Source organism: Carettochelys insculpta, chromosome 18 (assembly GCF_033958435.1).
Source record: "Carettochelys insculpta isolate YL-2023 chromosome 18, ASM3395843v1, whole genome shotgun sequence".
NCBI lineage: Eukaryota > Metazoa > Chordata > Testudines > Carettochelyidae > Carettochelys > Carettochelys insculpta.
This window is the reverse complement of record NC_134154.1, coordinates 9,446,876-9,461,341: the sequence shown is the minus strand read 5'-3', so window position 1 is coordinate 9,461,341 and position 14,466 is coordinate 9,446,876. Positions and strand designations below refer to the sequence as shown.

General features: G+C 48.7%; 1 protein-coding gene across 2 annotated transcripts; it reads right to left on the bottom strand.

Annotated features, from left to right (window-relative positions):
- Positions 1 to 1,953: 1,953 nt before the first annotated feature.
- Positions 1,954 to 6,962, bottom strand: CHCHD10 (coiled-coil-helix-coiled-coil-helix domain containing 10). 2 transcript variants are annotated; one of them, XM_075012953.1, is made up of 4 exons: positions 6,822 to 6,962; positions 5,380 to 5,599; positions 2,837 to 2,984; positions 1,954 to 2,230 (listed from the first exon to the last, which is right to left on the bottom strand). In XM_075012953.1, exons 1-4 carry the CDS (start codon positions 6,866 to 6,868, stop codon positions 2,211 to 2,213), a joined length of 435 nt encoding a protein of 144 aa, XP_074869054.1. In that variant the 5' UTR covers positions 6,869 to 6,962; the 3' UTR covers positions 1,954 to 2,210. The 2 variants fall into 2 exon arrangements, with proteins under 2 accessions (XP_074869054.1, XP_074869053.1); XM_075012952.1 differs by having other exon boundaries at positions 5,380 to 5,602; positions 6,822 to 6,958.
- Between the last annotated feature and the right edge of the window lie 7,504 nt (positions 6,963 to 14,466).

Genomic DNA, 14,466 nt, shown 5'->3' with positions numbered 1-14,466 from the left:
GCCAAGGCCAACTGGTACATTTATAAGAATCCAGTGCCATTTGTGAGAAGAAAATATGCATTATATTATTGCAGTTACCACCACATAAGCACACTAGCTTTGGGAGACCAAAGTGGATTGTAGTCAGTCTACTCCCTCAATAGTATTATTTGCATCCACGGGGAGGCTCTTTATGATCATGCACAATGCAGAAAACTAAATTAATTTTAAATTAAATCTTAAATTTCATACCCAGGTTCAGTTTTTAGGGCTGGTTGTCAAAGAAAAATATAATCTTGGAAACTGAGCAATTCTGATATGGAATTCTTGCAAGGCAGCTTGCCAAAAATCCCCCACTGTATTTCACAGTAACTCCTCTGGCACTGGCCTTTCTGAAGAAGCAGCTCTGACATCTCCTACAGTGATCTCATGGTCCCATTAGGTGTTTTTTTTTTTGTTTTTTTTTTTTGACTGATTTGGAAAAGTGGATCCTGTAGGGCTATTTTTATGAATCAAAGTAGAATGTATTCTACATAAATATTAGATACATAAACAGAATAAAAACAGAGGTTTAAAGATTGTGGGAAATGTAGTTTTGTTCAGCAGGGAATGGGTTTCTTTCAGAGGCTTTAGCCCAGCTACAGATGCACTTCGGTAGGTACGTTTGGGTAGCTCTGACCCCTTTGGTTAGCTCCAGATTTATACTAGTGTTCCTCAGATCACTCTCACCCCTCATACAAGCGGGAAGGCTTGAGAGCAGGCCTGCTGACCAGAGGATGACACACAGCAGGTAGTTGGACAGGGGGACAGAGCTCCTGCTGCTACTTTGGCATCAGGTGCTCTGGGCCCCTTTGAAGTACTCTGGCAGTGCTGCTGCACCACTGCACACTGCTCTGAAGGAAGTAGGAGGGCCCAGCGCTGCTGAGGACTGACTGCCTTGGCCCACCACCTGGGCTGCCAGTCCCCCAGCTTTAGAATGTCCGCTGCACCTAGGTTTTCCTTGGCAGGCTCTCCCACCCCGTAGCACCTGGCAGTCCGGCTGTTGAGCTTCTCCTGCATTATGCATAGCTTGCAATGCCCAAAGCCAAGGTCAGGACCTTTGGGTGGGGGAAGAGGCCTGCATTGCAAGATTGAGGCATAGCCATTAATTTGTTGTAGTTAGAGGAATGTAACTTCCCAGTTTTGCCAAACAGCAAAGAGTAACAGAACTGCACTAGCAGAGACTTGCCAGCAACCGTCTTCCTTACAAAGCGCTCAGCAGCTACAGAGCAAAGACAATGAAAATAACCCATTGTTCAGAGATTTCACCCAAATCCCAGAATTACTAGGCCAAGCATTCTTTTGCTTGTCACACAAGAGCTACATTCCTGCCAGCCAAAGCCTGCTGACTGCTAGCAGCGTAGTTTTGCTTGTGCCAAGGTCACCCAAGCTGTTCCAAAGCCCAGTACAGTTGAAAAAGGTGTGGAGTTTGCACAACTTCTAATCCATTTCCATTACTGACTAGCTATACTGGATTGTTACATGAGACCCGTCAGCTCCTAGTGTAATGTTAAATCCGCACGTGGTGCCAGTGAACTTAACAGGATGTTAGTGACCTTCAGCATATTACATAACACACTAAGACTCAAATGAGATCAGCCAGTCAGTCCTGTTCTTAGTCATGCAATTGACCAGGTCACATTTTCTTTCCATGCCTCTGTCCCAAGTATGTCAGTAGATGATGAGATTTTCACGCATTAGTCAGTGAAGAACTTGCAGGGCAGTGCTCTCAGAGATTCTCTGCTCTGGCCTTATCTGCTACCCCTGTGGTACCTGTTCTGAGGGGGAAAATCCAAGCCTGGCCTGATTTGGTTTTGCTGAGTCATCCAGCCACATGCATGTTAAAGGTGTTTGCTCCCCTTGTTTGGAGAAGAGAGGAGGAGAAAACATTCAGAGATTAGAGTGACATTTTACAGTTTAACAGACCACAGCCTATTCACAGATTAAAATAGATCTCCTTTTATTACATACAGCCAAACAAACTTGATCTGATTCTAAAAGCCCCAGGAAGTTCCAGCCATTGTTCTTTCCTGGCCACCCTAGAAGCATATAAACTCTAAAGTGCTTCTCTGCTCTGGTCAGACTATCCCTCCTCCCCAGTGGTTACTTTGGTCACTAGCCCTTCCTTCCCATCTCTTCCATTCTTGTCTGCAGTCCAGGCTCTCTGTTCCCTGCGGTAGCACTGAATTTCTTCACAAGAGTGAGGAGACACCTACAAAGAAAGATTGGACAAACTCAAGTTCAGCATTTGGCAAGAGGCCTGTCACATGACTGAGGGAGTCACAATGCAGGGTATCTGTCTGACCAAGCATATAAAGGGGGCTGGTCTACTCATTAATTAGTTAGTTAGTATGTCACTCCAGGAGAAGTGAACCCAACTCTCCAGCAAATGGACAAGAAACAAGAGGAATAGCTGCCAGTGCTCTGGGAATGGAGTAGGATCCCCCAGAGAACTTGGCAATGGAGTTCCCTATTTCAGAGTGGATGCTCTGAGCCCAGTAGCTGGACTACCATTTTCATTCTGTTATATGGACCAAAGGTGCCCCTCTTCCCATTTCCACGATTCCCAAGCATGGTGAAGACTCCGCTAGTGAAAATGGCATGAGACTTTGCCATCACATCACATGGAAGGACAACAACCTAATCCACATTTAGCCAGTTTGATTTCTTTAGGAGAAGCTACTACTAAGCTGCTATCAGAAAGCTCAGAACCATGCCAGGCTAAGCCAGGCTACTTTAAAACATTTGCTTGCTAGTACCAGACTTAAGCTTTCCTTCTCTCCCCCTTGCAGCAAAACCAAGAAAAAAAAAATCTCACCATTATTATATTTGCACTGCTTCAGTGCCTCATTGAAGCCTTCACACAAGGTCAGATCACTCTGATTGGTAGCACATTCGAGGAACTGCTTCATCTCATAGTGGCAAGGTCCATACTGTGGCTGCTGGTATGCAGGCTGTCTCGGCTCCTACAGGCAACCAAAGCAGAAAAACAACCCAGTTTAGGGACACCAACTCAGACAGACAAACCACAATGATCCCCATTTAGCTCCCAGTCAGGGTGAGCATGTGACTAAATGGAGCCCACATCTTGCCATTGTTCTGAAACCAATGCACAATTACAGTGCTAATGATCAGTTCATAAATCAAATACACAGAAGGGATGGCCAAACTGAGAAATAAGAACCTTTCCTGGACACCAGTGAATGCCAGAAGATTTTATCTGAAAGCCTGAAGATTTGAAATTTTAACTGTTTTCATTCTTTTCTGTACCTTTTGTAAAAAGTTAAAGGATTCTGAATGGCACCAAGCAGGTTGAAGGCACTGTCCAAACCCCAGACCTTGTTTAAAACTGTTTACTGCTGGGCAGTGGTTGGCTTGGTTTACCACCTTTGATTCTTTGGGCCCTATATTCAATGTAAATTAGGGCAGTGACATTCAGCCAGTCAAGCACAAACATGCACATAGACACACAGCAGCCTTAAAATGCCAGCCACATTGTAGGCTGAGTTGCAGCGAATGCTAGACAGACTTTGTATCTGAATGCTCAGTTGACTTTGGAGGCTTCTGGATTTTAGCTATGCAGGCAGCAAGACAAGATACCCCAGGGCAGGTTCTGTTGCTTGTTTACACAGTGGCTAGTAAATTTAGACTTTTGCAAATGGCACAATGGTCAGCTGCTAGCAGAACAGAAATACACACCGCCTCAACATTCTAGAGCAGGCAGCGAGTGAAACAGGGAGGCAGATGTTCCCTTCCCAGTCAGTCTGACCTAGGACCTCTTAGGAGGCACCACCACATCCAAGAAGGAACCTTCACTGCCAGGTGCAGAGTTTTGCAGGCAAAGCCTTTCTAAAGGAGATTCCAAGGCTTCTTCTACAAGCCACAGCCTGCCTCCCAGCACCTAGACCCTAGTAATCTTCCACACTGATTTATGTCATGATTGCACTTTGCTAATAACTTCTACTTTTAGATGCCCCACCAGGTGACAGGAATTGCACTATGTCTCTCCAAGGAGATGGTGAAAATCCCAACTCTGCTTCCAAACAGACCTGTTGTGCTCCACCTCTAGTCATCAGCCTGATAAGACTGGTCAGCCTTAGCCCGACTTTACACTGAGAAATGGGAGACAGAGCAATTCAGCTATGCAAGTGCTGAAGAGTAACCATCATCAGGAGTGGGATTAGACTAGGAAGATCCTGCATCCCCATCCCAAGTTTACACTCAGAGCCAGTTGAAACAAATGGGTCCTCTCAAAAGTCATCTAAATTACCCGTCCTTTTAAGCAGCAAGGCCCCAGGCCAGCATGCTCTGCTGCAACTGGCTAGAAAGTGAATCTCTCGAGAGCAGAGCTGGAGACTAGGGATGTTTAACTGGTTTACCAATAAGCCTCATCCATTTCCAGTTATAGATAACTGGTATGGGCTGGAGCAGACCCCTGCCTGCAAGGAGTTGGGGGTGCTTTAGCCCCACAGGGCCACCACAGACAGGGGTGCTGCAACCAGGCAGGAGTAGCCCCATCCACAGCAGCCCCCTGGGGAGGGGCTGTTAGGAAGGGAGTGGCAGCTGGAAGACCACAGCCCCAGTGGGAGCACCCCTTGGCTGGAGCAGCCCTGCCTGTGGCATGCCATGACCAGGGTTGCTTCAGCCCAGCTACAGCACCCCCATCCACGCCATGCCCAGGTCTACCGCAAAACAGGGACTACTCCAGCCCAGCTGGAGTGCCCCTGCTTCCTGCAGCAGCACCACAGGCCAGTTAACCAATTAGATGGGATTTTACATCCCTGCTGAAGGCTAAAGAACACATGTGGAGCTTTGAGAGTTTGGGATGACAGCTCAGGTAACAGCATGGTATGGGTGCAGGTTTCCTATTTAAAGATGACAAGGGCAGGTTACTATCATTTAATTTATTTTACTCCAACTCCTCAAGTCGAGACAGGCTTTCAGAAGTTAGATTTAGCTAGTCTCAAAACACCAAATACCCACTGTTTCTTTAAGAGAGGAAAAGGACAGATTGTTGTGTAATAAAGGTGTCTCATTAAGTTTAAAAGCCCTAAGTGATCAGAGTTCAATAAACGGACATGCTAAACCCATAGTGTCGTGTTCCAGTCTCTTGTCCACACTTAAAAATCACCAATATAGCCTGATCAACTAGTTTAAGGCACAGAAACATTCCTACCTGCACATGTACACACTTCAACTTTCAGAGACCCCTTACTTATAGTAGGGCTCAAAGTGGATATTGTTTGTGTCATGCTGGAGTGCAGGAAGCCTACTCAATGATACCAGACAGCCAGCCCTGCTTCCTAGAATCCATGAACCTCTGAAGAATAGTTCCTTAGTCAAACCATGGAGCTGCATTACCTGGACAGCACTTGCTGGTTTCGCTGGCTCAGAGCTGCTGCCACCGCCGAATGCCCCCGTAAGAGCACTGCCAACCACATGGCCCACTGCCGATCCAACAGCAACCCCTGCAGCAGTGCTAGCCATCTGAGCCATCAGGCCAGGCTGCTGGGGCTGAGCTGGGGCTGCAACAGCTGAAGGTGGAGGATGAGCTGGTGGGGGAGCATGAGAAGGTGCTGCACTGCTGAGTACAAGGGAAAGGAACAGAAGGGGGAGGGGAAAAAAAGTTTGGTGACATTTGTAAAGAAAGGAGCAGGCATTAGGACATAGCTACCGTAGGATCTCCTACCCCACCAGCTGGCTTGCTTGTTATCTCATGGAGGTGTATTCTGGGGGTGGGCAAGATAGGACAGCTTCACTGTGTGGCACTTTTCTAAGTTTGATCTGCATCTAGTTTCGCAGCAGACAAGAGAAAAAGCTTCTCAAAAGGTGTCAGTTCAAAAGCTTTCTGGATAAAATCTGGCACAGCCACCCCAGATCTCATTTGCTTCCTCCCATACTTCCACATGCACCAGCTCAAGAATTCACTTTACCACTTCACCGTACGTCCACTTTCAGTCAAATATGTGAAAATGACAACACTATGGCTAAATTCACCATATGAACCTATTCCTCTCAGCTAGCCAAGGGCACTGCTACAAATAAGGCTGGATTTGTGTTCTGTAACTGGTTAGCAACTTGCTCCAGAGCGGTATCGGCCTTTGCAACCCCAGGAAAAAGAACAGCATTTCTATATTGGTAGGAGGAGCCTGCAAACAGACAAAAGGTGACCCACAGCACCATGCCTTGTACAGCTGATTCCCACCACTCCATGTGAAAGCCTCCTTCACCAGGGCAAAGGACAGCTCCCAGACTGGAAACCGTGGATAGCACTGCTAAGCAGACAGACAATCTGGAGAGATTCGCCACTTCACAGTGAACAGGCCCTTAGAACCCACACTAAGGATTTAAGCTAAATCCATTCATTGTCTGACCTTGTGCCGAGCTGTGACCCTGGGATTGCCAATCCCAGCCGCACGGAAGAGCTCTGCGCAACTGGTAATATTTCTCTCTCCCACCCACAGCAGCTAGGCTAATAAAAGATATTTCTCCACCATGCTCGCCAGGCTGGAGACAGGTGCTCGGCTGGGGCGGGGGGGGCGCTAACACCCCCCCGATTTGAAGTAGCTCCCATCAGAGTAGAGGGTTAGCGTTGAGTTCAGCACACACCCCCTTCCCGCCCCCCTGACACACTGCCCAGTGCCACGGGGGTTGGGAGAGGCACAGGCGCTGCTTGCCGGGGACACGGCCGGCCCAGAGCCCTCCCCTTTCACCGAGCCCGGGCCAGGGACCCCCGCAGACTGTCCTGTCCCAGAAGCGGGGAGCCTCCCGCCGAGTCCCAGACAGCCCCCGCCCCGCCGCACCTGGCTGCAGCCGGCCGGGCCGCCACGCTCCTGCCACCCCTGGCCATCCTGCAGCTGCCGCGTCCGACCCCAGTCTCCTTGAGCTCGAGCGCCGGGCAGCTGGTTTAAAGGGCTGGCCAAGGGAACTCACGTGGGAAGGCGCAGTCGCTCGTCTGCTACTGAGCATGCGCCAGCGGCACTCGCGCACGCTCAGTGACAGCACGTGAAGCCGGTGCCCTCACTAGGCCTGCCAGTCCTGTGATCTCTGCGCAGGCGCGCTCCCGACACTAGCCATGCGTTTGACCTTGAGCTGTTTTCCAGGAGGTGGTGGTGGGTGCTGTTTTGTTTTGTTAGAGTACAGACCAACAGGGCTACCTCTCTGTTACCATTCATGTATGTAAAGAGACACAGAGGAGTGACAGAGCAGGTGCCTGAGCACACTTCTCCACATGGCCTCTGGTTGGGGCAGTGAGCCCATTACAGCCCAGTAATTAAGGAGAGTTCATTTTAGGGGCTCCTTGTGCCGGGTGCCTCCATGAGACACCCAGAGATAGCAAGACAGCCGCAGGTGGAATTGCTTAGTAAGAGCTGAACTCTGTCCCTGTGTTGTGGGGGGGTGTGCTGTGCTTTTGGAGGTGTCGTCTGCTTTCAGGACGGTCCGCCTGCTCTCTGCTGGTCAGGCTACTTTTTTGGTGACTAATTTGTCAGTGCAAAGCAGTGATCTCCAGTACAACAACTTTCGTATCTCCCTAGCATCCCTGTTGTTGCAGAAGATGCATAAATTGCTGCAATGGCAGTTCGTTTTCCCAGGATTAACCTCATAATGGTAATAGTAACAGAGAGGGATCTGTGTCAGTCTGTACGCTGACAAAACAAAACAGCAGAAATGTAGCACTTTAACGACTAACAACATGATTTATTTGGTGATGAGCTTTCATGGGACAGACCCCCTGTATTTCAGATCAATCTGTGGGTCTGTCCCATGAAAGCTCATTGCCGAATAAATCATTTGGTAGTCGTTAAAGTGCTACATTTCTGCTGTTCTCATAATGGTAAATTAGCCTAGTTTTGGCGTTTCTGGGCCTTCTCACGCATATGAGGTATAATTACCAGCATTCACCAATCTGTTTAAATGTCCTTTTGTCATGAGAGAAACAACCCATGTCTACAAGATTCAGTGACTATTCATATGCACACCAGAGGGAGCTGTCTGGCTTCTTTTTGCAACATCAGCACTGCCATAAAGTTCAGTATGGTGAATGGTGGGTGTGTGGAAGGAAGATTTGCGCATATACACACACACACACACACACACACACACACCCTGAAGGTGCTCCCTTTACATAACCTCTTACAAAATACTGTTCAGCTCTCATGGTGAATCAGGATTTTATAACTCAGTGAAGCCAGGTTTGATATTTTCACAAGCAACGCCCATCTATCAACAGTAACAGAGAGATAGCCGTGCTCGTCTGTATACTATCAAAACAAAAAAGCACACCAGTAGCACTTTAAAGACTAACAAAATAATTTATTAGGTGATGAGCTTTCATGGGACACACCTGTCTATCAAGTATCAAGTATTTTCCTGCCTACCAAGCATTTCTAAGATGTCTGTCACCTTTGTATTGAAATCAGTTCACATTCAATGGGCACATCACGCCAGACAAAGTTTATCATGTTGAAGTTGTATGTTGGTAGGGGTAGATTTAAGCTGAGAGGTAGGATGCTGGCCTGGGCAAATAGATTATTATTATTATTATTATTATTATTTATTTATCAAGGATGGTGCTTGGTCCTGCCAAGAGGGCAGGGGGCCGGACTTGATGACCCCACAAGGTCCGTTCCAGCTCTATGAGATGTGTGAATGTGGCCTCTCCTGGGACTTGCAATAGCTGGTCCAATTCTCTCTTCTGTCCCAGACTTTGTACCTCAGTTCCTTGTTTTAAAATGGGAATAAGGAACTAGCCCTGCCGCACAGAGGTGTGCTGACAATAGCTGTTGTGTTGTGAGAATAGTTGGGGAGAAAGAGAGAAGCACAGATACTGCAGTCAGACATCCCAAGGGGGGATGCAGCCTGGAACAATGCACCCCTCACCCCCCACAGACCCTGTCCCTCCTCTGCCCGGCCTCCTCCCTTACGCTCTTCCCCAGGCAACAGTGCCTGGAAGTTACCTAGGGCTGAGGGCTGGGCAAGGTGCAGGCAGAAGGGGTTTCCTCTCCTCCCTCCTGCACTCACCCTGTGAGTGGCAGAAGGAGCAATAGCCTGCCCTCCCGGCCCACTGTGCCTTGTTTCTCCACAGACAGCAGGAACCGCGGAGGAGCTCTGTTTCCCTCATGGTGGAGAAGCAAGGCTCAGGGCTGGGAGGGCAGCATGGCACATCACAGCAGGGTGGATCAGGCTCCTGCTTCCAACTCCTGCATGGGGAGATGGGGAGACCACAGGAGAAGGGTGCTGACTCCTGCTATCTCTGCTGCTCAACCCTCAGCCCCAGGTAATCCCCCATCCCTTCTGTCCATAGGATGTTTGGGGTGGCTGCTGTGGGGCCCCCAAGAGCACATGTCCTGGGGTGACTGCCCCAGTTTGTCCAATAGGCAGGACAGCTCTGACTGTAGTAATGGGAGTGGTGTAGGTATCTAAGCTACCTTGTCCCCAGGTCAGTAGTAACAGAGTGGAATGTAGTTAGAACCTTGCGTGGGTACAGAATTGGTATCTGCATTCATATCTGCGTCTGCAAAAATGATCCACGGATCTGCACATCCACATGTGTGGATATAAAGTGGATAGGTGCAGATTTACAGGGTTCTAGACACAAAATTTGTATCCACATCTGTGTCTGCAAAAATGAACCACAGAGATCTGCATCCACATCTGTGGCTGTAGATACCCACGGATATAAAGCAGATAGCTGCAGATTTGCAGGGCTCTAAATATAGTATCAAATGGAGGTGTTGTCTCCATGTTTCTGAAGGTGGCTCTAACAGCTATACCCACCAAGAACTGGGGGGTGCTTTACTCTCTTGTATTGGCTCTCCAATGCATGGAGCACCCTGTTCAGCCTCTCTGACCTCACACTTTGAAGTTTTCGCGGGAGTGGCCTTAGCTACCTCTTTCTTCTCAGCTATCAGATAGGGCTCCCACCAACAGTGGAGGCTCACCACAAGTGCAGGAGAAAGCATTTTGGCAGCGGGCCTTAGCCTTTACAACTCACTCTTGCAAATGATCCGAACAACCCACAGGCCTCACTGTTCAGTGCTGCCACCCTTCCCAATAGGTGGTGCTTTTTTGAAGGCCCCAGGCACTGAAGTCAAGGGATTAGGTGCACATATCAGTTTTTATTAAAAAAAGAAAAAGCAAAGCAAAGCAAAGATTTTCGCTCTGGTGGCTGCAGAGAAAAGCCTGGAAACGTGAATCCCAAAGAGCATAGCACCCGAAGACAAATAAAAGGAACCCCAAAATTATTCTATTCAAAAATCTCATGATTGTAAATCCACTCTTGTGATTTTGGGGCCCACCCATGTTTTTAACACTTAGATTGGTGATAGTGCCACTTGCAGAACTAAATGGAAAAGCAAACCCTACAATAAAATATTTAAAATATAATTGGAGATACACATCTCCTAGAACTGGAAGGGACCTCAGGAGGTCATCTAGTCCAGTCTCCTGTCAGGACCAAGCACCATCCCTGGCATCTATTTGCCCCAATCCCTAAATGGCCTCTTCAACCCCACATTAACCTCTTAACCCTGAGTTTACCAGGCTGGTGCTCAAACCACTGAGCTATCCCTCCCCCTAACTTTTTAGCTTAGTTGTAGGCATCCTTCGATCCCGAGGGATCATGGGTTTGCGTCCCAGTTGGACTGATCCGAGCAGCGTCTTCTGTGGCTGTGCAATCCAATCCGGGAGTGGCAGTCCTTTCCGCACTGTGAGCAGCAGTAAGCAGATGTCGCTATTGGAGGCTATTGGAGACGCACGCCATGGGAGCATTTTATAGATAGTGGGAGCTTATCCCCACTACCACCCGGCTATGACAACCCTTGAAACCAACTTTTTAGCTTAAGTGCTGTGTTGACATGGGCTGCAGACCTTACTACACAGACTGATTCATTAGACAGTTACACAGCCAGATCCCTTGACGATTTCTTATTCTCTTTCACCCTATTCCCACATCTCCAACAATCTGCAGCTCAGCCTTGTGTTTTTCTGAGAGAAACAGAGTTATTGTTCCTGGAAATCGTAAACATGTGATAATACATCACTTCCATTGTGAAGGGAAAAGACACTTTCCACCCTGCTCCCACCCCATTCCTGGTGTCTGGGAGATACAATTACAATTACAGCTCCAGAATTGGATCCCTGCTGGGAGCTGCTAAGCACACCTAGGAGGTTACAAACTATTCAGCTGTGCCCCACATTTACTGTTGTTCCCTTCTCACCTGAGAGCCCAGCCACTGCTCCAAGACTTTCTGGAAATCAAATGGAAAGACGTTGTCGTAGGACCTGGGCTGTTTCCCATTGGCTGCTGAACCCTTTTCATTGTGTCAGGAGAGAGAGAAACAGAGAAAAGGCGCGGAAAGCAAAAGCACTGTGGGAAACTTCATCATCTTCCCCACCAGGTCCCAGGGAACTTGTCCACCAAGGTGGTAAAATGAAGATATCATGGGCACAGCTGCAAGTTCATGACACCATGTGCAAACAGCCCCCATTCAGACCAGCTGACTGTGCTCAGGAGTTACAGCTCTAACCTCTAACAGAGAGGTGGGGAAACACCACCTCCTGTGCTGTCTGACTAGGAGAGTTTCGTACCCCTTTCCCTACAATTTTGTAGCAATCACTGTCCCTTCCCATCTTCACACGCACCCTTCAGAGAGGATCTTTGCAACAGGGTCTTTGTTGGTTTTGCCAGGACATTCCTGCAAGCAGGAGGGAGGTGGCTGAAGCAGCAGCAAGCTAACAGGACTAGCACGTTCTCAGAGGAGTTAGCAAGCCTGGTAAAACACTGAGTGGAGAATACACTGAAATAGACTCAGATGTCCATATCTGTGATGTCAGGAGCACCAGCCCACGCAAACTGGCAAATGCCCAGAAACTTCTTTCTGGTTCAAACCTCAGTGTCCCCAAATCAACACAGAGACTTCTGCTTGTCAGCCCTGGGGAATAACAGCATCTAGGAATGATACTGACAAACCTGTGTTCCTACAAGGCTCGAGACTGCAGCTTCTGGCTGGTTGCTTCTGATTACCTGGCCTGTGCAGTGTCCGTCTGTTGGTGGGGGGTAGTTTTGGACCGCTTCTCCAAGGTGAGATGGGTGCTAATAAATGTGCCGCAGCTCTGGGATGGCCCAGGCACAGGTCACCATGCAGCTAGCCTAGTTCCCACAGCCGTGGTCGGAGGGTAGCACGTCGGATTCCCAGCCTGGATGCAGATACTTCCAAAGAAGGTTCTGATAGCATGTGCCCTGGGAACTGGACTGGGTCACAGACTCGTTTCAGGAAAGCCACCGAACAATCCTTAGGTGCCGAATTGGCTGGGCTGTTCTCCACTCTGACACCGCAGTGGTAGGGGCTCAGGAAAGGTAAAAGTAAGCCAGTGATCTGCAGCGTGCTGCACCAGTTAAAAAGTGGATCACTGGGAGCAGGGGTCTGGACACTTCCAGCCACCATAAATGAGAAAGGTTCCTGTCCCAGTACTGCTATAGGAGTTGCCACCCCTCCCCTTCCCCAAACCCTTGCCCTGAACCCCCTCCTCTCCAAATGGAGCGGGTTACAATAGGACAACACCTGTGAGAAAGCCAAGTTACTCTCCCCCTGGGGCTGAGTATGTGTGTTCTGCCCTTGCAGAGGTGTTTGTGACTCAGGCTTTCCAGAGGGTGCTGGGCAGTGTCCCATGGAGTCTGGTTTCCCTAGGTTACATCCCAGAAGGTGTGCGTGTTGTTATCTATGGAACACCCTCAGAGCGGACAATAGCCCAGCTTCATGCACCGCTGCGGAAGCAAGAGAGTTTGCTCATGTCTAGAGGCGCCGACAGCCTCCACGGGCAAGATGTCTGCACTCCCGGAAGAGGCGGGGCAGAGGGCAGCAGGGGCGGGGTCAAGGGCAGCCAGCGCTCAGGGACCCACAATGCAGCAAAGCACCATGTTTATGATTTTCATGTTATGCAGCACCAATGACTCAATAGTAACTCCATAGGTACGTGTAGCAAGCCTGGATTTGCAGAGTGCTCAAAGGTTCCTGTCAGGGCAGACAGAGACGTTTAACAGCTTTTCCTGTCTTCAGTTCAGAATTGTTATTTACCTCAAACCGAGGCCAGGTCTGCACTAGACCTGGAAGTCAATTTCAGATAGGCAGTTCGAGCTACGGCAGTTTTGTAGACAGAATCAACCTATCAGAAGTTGACTTATGTTGACTGTCTTCATTAAGGAACATCAATGGACTGTCCTTATTCCTTGCAATAGCGATGGGTCGACTGCCAACCCTAGACAGATCGATTTCGCGCGTCTTTACCAGATGCACAAAATCAAACTCTGGAAGATCGACCCAGTCAGGGTAAAGACCCGCTTCACCTGCATCTGACGAAGTGGGTCTTTGCCCACGAAAGCTTATGCTCATACATTTCTGTTAAGCTATAAGGTGCCACAGGACCCTTCGTTTTTTTTTTTAAGAAATCATAGAATCACAGAACACTAGAATTGGAAGGGACCCTGAAGGTCATCAAGTCCAGTCCTCTGCCCTCCTGGCAGGACCAAGCACCATCTAGACTATCCCCAATAGGTGTCTGTCTAGCCTGAGCTCAAAAATCTCCGGTGATGGAGATAGCACAACCTCCCTAGGTAACTTATTACAATGTTTAACCACCCTGACAGTTAGGAAGTTTGGCCTAATGTCTAATCTAAACCTCTCTTGCTGCAGTCTAAGCCCATTGCTCCTTGTCCTATCCTCAGAGGCCAAGGAAAACAATTTGTCTCCCTCCTCCTTGTTACCCTCTTTAGGGTACTTGAAAACCACTATCATGTCCCCTCTAAGTCTTCTCTCTTCTCTTTCTCTTTTCTAAACTGAACAAGCCCAGTTCTTTCAGTCTTTCCTCATAGCTCACGTTCTGTAGACCTTTCATCATTCTTGTTGCTCTTCTGTGGACCTTCTCCAATTTCTCCACCTCTTTCTTGAAATGTGGTGCCCAGGACTGGACACAGCACTCCAACTGAGGCTTAATCACGCAGAGTTGAGTAGAGGAGTAACCTCTCATGTCTTGCTCATGATACTCCTGTTAATGCATCCCAGGATCTTGTTTGCTGGACCCTGGGTCTCCGAAGTCCCAGACCAGTGCACTGAACACTGTCCCATCCTGCCTCTCCTCTGATGGAATCTGGAAGGACTGGATAGCCTGGTGAGGAGAAGAATTCAGTGCCTACTTGAAAGCTAGCATGGAGCCCTGGTGCACACAGTGCAGCCCTAGAAGGAAACAACTCATAAAATCTGTGACACTGGAGGTGGAGAAGGCCTATTTTCTCTCCTGGCACTTCCCTTGCCAATGCAGTGTATTTTCCTGAACCCAAACCAGAGTTCTGAGCCCACCTGAAGTTGCATAGACACACAGCACACCTTGCTCTTTCCAGCTTTAGTGGCTGCCTATGGCTCCCTCCAGCCTGTGCAGCAAACTGAGTATTCT

Excerpts from the sequence above, each read along its gene's own strand:
- CHCHD10 (XM_075012952.1), bottom strand. The coding sequence starts at position 6,868 with ATGGCCAGGGGTGGCAGGAGCGTGGCGGCCCGGCCGGCTGCAGCCAG. Across the intron at positions 5,603-6,821 it reads GCCCGGCCGGCTGCAGCCAG|CAGTGCAGCACCTTCTCATG; the intron begins GTGCGGCGGGGC and ends CCTTGTACTCAG. Across the intron at positions 2,985-5,379 it reads AACCAGCAAGTGCTGTCCAG|GAGCCGAGACAGCCTGCATA; the intron begins GTAATGCAGCTC and ends GGTTGCCTGTAG.